This window comes from Panulirus ornatus, chromosome 20 (assembly GCF_036320965.1).
Source record: "Panulirus ornatus isolate Po-2019 chromosome 20, ASM3632096v1, whole genome shotgun sequence".
In the NCBI taxonomy this organism is placed as follows: Eukaryota; Metazoa; Arthropoda; class Malacostraca; order Decapoda; family Palinuridae; genus Panulirus; species Panulirus ornatus.
In genome coordinates this window covers 66,576,971-66,584,469 of record NC_092243.1, presented here as the reverse complement: position 1 = coordinate 66,584,469, position 7,499 = coordinate 66,576,971, and the positions used below count along the sequence as shown (strand labels likewise).

Sequence of the window (7,499 nt, the reverse complement as noted above, 5' to 3'; positions counted from 1 at the left end):
CTTTCCACCTCCAATTTGGTCTCCCTCTTCTCCTCGTTCCCTCCACCTCCGACACATATATCCTCTTGGTCAATCTCTCCTCACTCATTCTCTCCATGTGCCCAAACCATTTCAAAACACCCTCTTCTGCTCTCTCAACCACGCTCTTTTTATTTCCACACATCTCTCTTACCCTTACGTTACTTACTCGCTCAAACCACCTCACACCACACATTGTCCTCAAACATCTCATTTCCAGCACATCCATCCTCCTGCGCACATCTCTATCCATAGCCCACGCCTCGCAACCATACAGCATTGTTGGTACCACTATTCCCTCAAACATACCCATTTTTGCTTTCCGAGATAATGTTCTCGACTTCCACACATTTTTCAAGGCTCCCAAAATTTTCGCCCCCTCCCCCACCCTATGATCCACTTCCGCTTCCATGGTTCCATCCGCTGACAGATCCACTCCCAGATATCTAAAACACTTCACTTCCTCCAGTTTTTCTCCATTCAAACTCACCTCCCAATTGACTTGACCCTCACCCCTACTGTACCTAATAACCTTGCTCTTATTCACATTTACTCTCAACTTTCTTCTTCCACACACTTTACCAAACTCAGTCACCAGCTTCTGCAGTTTCTCACATGAATCAGCCACCAGCGCTGTATCATCAGCGAACAACAATTGACTCACTTCCCAAGCTCTCTCATCCCCAACAGACTTCATACTTGCCCCTCTTTCCAGGACTCTTGCATTTACCTCCTTTACAACCCCATCCATAAACAAATTAAACAACCATGGAGACATCACACACCCCTGCCGCAAACCTACATTCACTGAGAACCAATCACTTTCCTCTCTTCCTACACGTACACATGCCTTACATCCTCGATAAATCTATATATATATGTTTATATATGTATTTATTTATTTATTTTTTTTTTTTGCTTTGTCGCTGTCTCCCGCGTTTGCGAGGTAGTGCAAGGAAACAGACGAAAGAAATGGCCCAACCCACCCCCATACACATGTATATACATACGTCCACACACGCAAAATATACATACCTACACAGCATTCCATGGTTTACCCCAGATGCTTCACATGCCCCGATTCAATCCACTGACAGCACGTCAACCCCGGTATACCACATCGCTCCAATTCACTCTATTCCTTGCCCTCCTTTCACCCTCCTGCATGTTCAGGCCCCGATCACACAAAATCTTTTTCACTCCATCTTTCCACCTCCAATTTGGTCTCCCTCTTCTCCTCGTTCCCTCCACCTCCGACACATATATCCTCTTGGTCAATCTTTCCTCACTCATTCTCTCCATGTGCCCAAACCATTTCAAAACACCCTCTTCTGCTCTCTCAACCACGCTCTTTTTATTTCCACACATCTCTCTTACCCTTACGTTACTTACTCGATCAAACCACCTCACACCACACATTGTCCTCAAACATCTCATTTCCAGCACATCCATCCTCCTGCGCACAACTCTATCCATAGCCCACGCCTCGCAACCATACAACATTGTTGGAACCACTATTCCTTCAAACATACTCATTTTTGCTTTCCGAGATAATGTTCTCGACTTCCACACATTCTTCAAGGCTCCCAGAATTTTCGCCCCCTCCCCCACCCTATGATCCACTTCCGCTTCCATGGTTCCATCCGCTGCCAGATCCACTCCCAGATATCTAAAACATTTCACTTCCTCCAGTTTTTCTCCATTCAAACTCACCTCCCAATTGACTTGACCCTCAACCCTACTGTACCTAATAACCTTGCTCTTATTCACATTTACTCTTAACTTTCTTCTTTCACACACTTTACCAAACTCAGTCACCAGCTTCTGCAGTTTCTCACATGAATCAGCCACCAGCGCTGTATTTATATGTGTATATATATATATATATATATATATATCCATACATACATGTATGTGAGTTGTATCCCTGGAGATAGGGGAGAAAGAATACTTCCCACGTATTTCCTGCATGTCGTAGAAGGCGACTAAAAGGGGAGTGAGCGGGTGGCTGGAAATCCTCCCCTCTCGTTTTTTTTTGTTATTATTTTTCCAAAAGAAGGAACAGAGAAGGGGGCCAGGTGAGGATATTCCCTCTAAGGCCCAGTCCTCTTTTCTTAACACTACCTTGCTAACGAGGGAAATGGTGAATAGTATGAAAGATGTATGTGAGTGGATATGCCTTTCTTCATCTGCTTCGTGGCACTATCACTAACATGGGAAATGGCAATCAAGGATGGAAAAAATAAATATACTGATATTTGCTCTTGTTTCATGCTAGTCTGCCATTTCCCCATGGAAATCAGTACTGTTACATAATAAAGTTGAGGCACAGCATACACAGTTGTTGAGCCTATTTGTATGCACATGGAATATACTTTTGTTGAAATAGTCTAAATTCTTTCAAGAGATGTCTTGTGTTCATAAAGCCCGTGAGACATCAGGTGTTGCTTTAGAAGTTCCCTATTACTACATAATCCAGTGTTACTCATTTGCCTTTTTCCTACATGTGCATTTCCCTCTTTTTAAACCACATATTCTCTGTTATCAGTCCTTTTTCAGCACAGCTCCACAAGCTGTTCTCTATTTCCACTCATGTCACAGAATATCCTGTGCTCCCTAGTCTTATCCTTAACGGCCACACTATCCACTTTTTTTTTCTATTTCACCCATCACTAATAGCTACGCAATCTCTCATATGAAAGCTGCTGATACACTCACTCTGCTTCTCTCAAAACACTCACTTCCCTTCCTTAGTCCTTTCAAGGCCTGGTGCTTAAGCACTAATAATCACCCACCTCTTGTAAATCACTTTCAGTTTAACTCGCATCACTCACTTCCTTACACTTTTTCACACATTCTCACAATTCCTCCTTCAGCAAAAGTGTTACCCATCCTTAGCACTCACCTACACTTACAGAATTACATGAAAGTCATAGGAAGGATTAGGAGTATCAGGGCCTAAACATTTAGGGGATTGAGAGCCATGCATGAGATAGGATGAATTGGATTGATATGGTAAACAGGAAGCTGTATTCTGTTGTGGTGCTGCACTAGGGCCTATGAAGTAGTCTAGGTAAGCCATAGCATAGTTTGTGGGGCTTGCTTGTGGAAGGTGGGCTCTAGTTCAGTACAGACAGCTGGAGGGTGGATGCATATGAATGAGGCCATTGTTTATTCTTTCCTGAAATGATCTCACTAAGGTGGGATGATCAGTTGTCTATAAGAGGGTATATTATTCTTGTATTAATCCACAATTATTTTTTTGCAGCCAGCACGTATGAGAAAGAAAAACCGCTTGTATTTTGATGATGACTTGGTGAGTTCTCCAACTCAAGTGAAATCTCCAAAGAAGACTCCACGAGGGACACCTAAAAAGCAGGCCAATCCACAGCCTTTACCACTTGCTTCTGTTAAACTGGTATGTCATGAATTAATGAAAGTTTATTTGTAGTAATTATTGAAAAATGTATCTTTGCATAATTGTGATAAGGGAAAGCATTATCACAATCCACTTCCAACCATTTTTCATAATTTTAGGCAGCAGAAAATTTTGAAAGTATCATGTAATGAAAGTACAACTGGGTCATGATATAGCATGAGATAGGAGTCAAGGTCGTTTGCAGTAAATCATTTCACGAAATATTCTGATGTCAGTTTCTTTGTAAATAGGGGGTTTAAGGACTGGAGGCCAATGGTGAAAAGAGAGACATACATAAGTATACATAGTTGAATAGGAAAGATGGTCATTTATTGGATTACATATTAAATGTTAGACCTGCAAAAGAGAGACACATGGATTTGAATGTGTTTGCGGAGGGATAGCTGGTGGAATGTCTGACCGTTACCTGGTAGAGGTAAGGATGAGGATGTTTTTTAAGGGAGAAGAGGGTGGGGAGAGTAAGTGAGTGTAGAAAAGAGACTTGTATGAAGAAATACCAGGAGTGATTTATGTAGAATGGCAAAAGCTGAGTGGATAAGAAATAGAAGATATTTAGAGAAGCAGTTTTGGCATGTGTAAGAGAGATGTAAGACATACAGAAGGTGGAAGGTGGGCAGGTGAAAAAGGGATTGCAAGTGGTGGGATGTCAAAGTAAGATTGGTAGTGAAAGAGAAAAGAGAGGTGTGTGGGTGGTACTTACAGGGATGGGATGCAGGTGATTGGAGGTTTTACAAGAGAAAGTGGAAAGAGGTAAAGAAGAAAGTGCAGTTTGAAAACGGGGGCGGATGAGAACTGGGATGAATGAGTATAAGTAAAATTCAGATAGAATGTTTTGGAAGGAGGTTGATAATGTGAAGTAAACATGGCAGATGAGAATGTCAGTAAAAAGGGCAAATGGTGCTGTGTTCACAAGTGGCCCTATGCCACAATGTTGGCTCACTTTCCCTCTTCTAGAGGTATTACGTTGGTTCTTGATCCTGAGAACTGGCTGCTTATTTGCCCCCACCACTAACTAGACCACGAAATACTCGGCAAGCTGCTGCATTGCATGATTATTGCGTGGCCATTGGCAACTCAAGGGTGGGCCACTTTGATACCTGCTTCTTTCCCTACACGTCGAATCTCTGGAACTCTCTAGCTTTCTTGTGTCTTTCCCAATAACTATGACCTGCCACATTGAAAAGACAGGTCTTTCACACTCTCAAAAATTCTTAAATACTTTCCCTTGTCTTTTCTTTTTCCATTTCATAATTCTCTCTGTATTTTGATGAAGGCCTGACCTTGATGTAGACTTTTGTCTGTGATTGGAGCCTTCAATAAAGAAAAAAAAAGTGATAAGGTGAGGATGAGATAGATTATTTTGAAGCTTTGTGGAATGTGTTTGATGATATGGTGAGATGAAATGTGATAAAGTGTCTGGAGGGGAAGGTTCGCAGTTGAATTTCTCAAGAAAGAAGATGACTGTATCATTGATTGGTTTGTTAGGATTTGAAATGTATATATGGATAATTCTGAAGTGCCTGTAATGCACCATTGTATAAAAGCAAGTGGAACAAAATTGTGTGTTCAAGCTACAGAGGTATTTTTTTTTCCGGGCAAAATGTAAGGCAGAGTTGTGATTGAGAGGTTGAAGGCATGTACAGAGCATCAGACTAGGGGGGTACAGGGTAGCTCCAGAAGTGGTAGACGATGTGTAGATCAGGTGTTTCCTTCGAAGAATGTGTGCGAGAAATACTGAGAGAAACAAAGGATTTGTATGTGGCATTTATGCATCTGGAGAATGCATATGATAGAGCTGATAGAGATGTTTTGTTGAGGTTTTATTGGGAGGAGCGGCTACTGGAAGCAGTGAGAAATTTTTGTCAAGAATATAAGGCTTTTTTTTTTTTTTTTCCAAAAGAAGGAACATAGAAGGTGGCCAGGTGAGGATATTCCCTCAAAGGCCCATTCCTCTGTTCTTAACGCTACCTCGCTATCGCGGGAAATGGCGAATAGTATGAAAAAAAAAAAAAAGAAATAAGGCATTTGTATGAATTGGAAGAGAGGAGAGTGCATTGTTCCAGGTAAAAGGGTCAGCTGCAGGGACATGTGATGTCATCATGTATGTTTAATTTGTTAATGGATGGAGTGGGGTGGTGAGGGAGTTAAATGCACGAGTTTTGGAGAGAGGGGTGAATATGCAGTCTATAGGGAGTAAGAAGGCCTGGGAAGTGTCAGTTGTCGTTTGGTAATATCATAGCACTGGTGGCTGATTTGAGTGAGAAACTGCAGAAGGTGGTGACTGAGTTAGGAAGCGTGTGTGAAAGGAAGAAGTTGCTGAGAGTATATGTGAATAATGTGAAAAAAGCTTAATTATTGAGTTTAGCAGGATAGAGGGACAGGTTACTTTGGGTGTGAATTTGAATGGGGAAAATTTGAAAGAAGTGAAGTCTTGTGGATACCTGGGAGTGGACATGGCAGGAAATGAAACATGGAAGTTCTGGAAAGTGGGTCACAGGATTGGTGTGGGGCAAAGGTTCTTGGAGCATTGAGGAATGTGTGGAAAGAGAGGTCTAGGAGTGCAAAAATGGAAATATTTGAAGGTATTGTAGTCCCAACAATGTTGTATGGATGTGAGACATAGGATGTAGATGAGGATGTGTGGAGTGGTGTGGATTTTTTTTTCTAGCTGAGACAGCACGGACAGCTGAGGTCGTAATCAAGGCCATTCCAATAATGCTATAAATTTATATGTATATACCTCTGATGACAGAGTGGCAGATATAGGGTGTTTTGGTCGAGGTGGTGTGCAAAGTGAGAGGGTTAGGGAAAATGATTTGGTAAACAGAGAAGAGGTAGTAAAAGCTTTGCGGAAGATGAAAGCCGGCAAGGCAGCAGGATTGGATGGTATTGCAGTGGAATTTATTAAAAAAGGGGGTGACTGTATTGTTGATTGGTTGGTAAGGTTATTTAATGTATGTATGACTCATGGTGAGGTGCCTGAGGATTGGCGGAATGCGTGCATAGTGCCATTGTACAAAGGCAAAGGGGATAAGAGTGAGTGCTCAAATTACAGAGGTATAAGTTTGTTGAGTATTCCTGGTAAATTATATGGGAGGGTATTGATTGAGAGGGTGAAGGCATGTACAGAGCATCAGATTGGGGAAGAGCAGTGCGGTTTCAGAAGTGGTAGAGGATGTGTGGATCAGGTGTTTGCTTTGAAGAATGTATGTGAGAAATACTTAGAAAAGCAAATGGATTTGTATGTAGCATTTATGGATCTGGAGAAGGCATATGATAGAGTTGATAGAGATGCTCTGTGGAAGGTATTAAGAATATATGGTGTGGGAGGCAAGTTGTTAGAAGCAGTGAAAAGTTTTTATCGAGGATGTAAGGCATGTGTACGTGTAGGAAGAGAGGAAAGTGATTGGTTCTCAGTGAATGTAGGTTTGCGGCAGGGGTGTGTGATGTCTCCATGGTTGTTTAATTTGTTTATGGATGGGGTTGTTAGGGAGGTAAATGCAAGAGTTCTGGAAAGAGGGGCAAGTATGAAGTCTGTTGGGGATGAGAGAGCTTGGGAAGTGAGTCAGTTGTTGTTCGCTGATGATACAGCGCTGGTGGCTGATTCATGTGAGAAACTGCAGAAGCTGGTGACTGAGTTTGGTAAAGTGTGTGGAAGAAGAAAGTTAAGAGTAAATGTGAATAAGAGCAAGGTTATTAGGTACAGTAGGGTTGAGGGTCAAGTCAATTGGGAGGTGAGTTTGAATGGAGAAAAACTGGAGGAAGTGAAGTGTTTTAGATATCTGGGAGTGGATCTGTCAGCGGATGGAACCATGGAAGCGGAAGTGGATCATAGGGTGGGGGAGGGGGCGAAAATTTTGGGAGCCTTGAAAATGTGTGGAAGTCGAGAACATTATCTCGGAAAGCAAAAATGGGTATGTTTGAAGGAATAGTGGTTCCAACAATGCTGTATGGTTGCGAGGCGTGGGCTATGGATAGAGTTGTGCGCAGGAGGATGGATGTGCTGGAAATGAGATGTTTGAGGACAATGTGTGGTGTGAGG

The 7,499-nt window shown here is 42.1% G+C and overlaps 1 protein-coding gene across 4 annotated transcripts in view; it reads left to right on the top strand.

The window, feature by feature from the left end:
• Window positions 1-7,499, top strand: part of LOC139756077 (protein lin-9 homolog) — a 100,377-nt gene that overhangs the window by 15,763 nt on the left and 77,115 nt on the right. For all 4 annotated transcript variants that reach the window (XM_071675095.1, XM_071675096.1, XM_071675093.1 and 1 more), the window contains exon 4: window positions 3,287-3,436. In XM_071675095.1, the coding sequence (XP_071531196.1) occupies window positions 3,287-3,436 (150 nt within the window). The remainder of the gene's footprint in view (window positions 1-3,286; window positions 3,437-7,499) is intronic.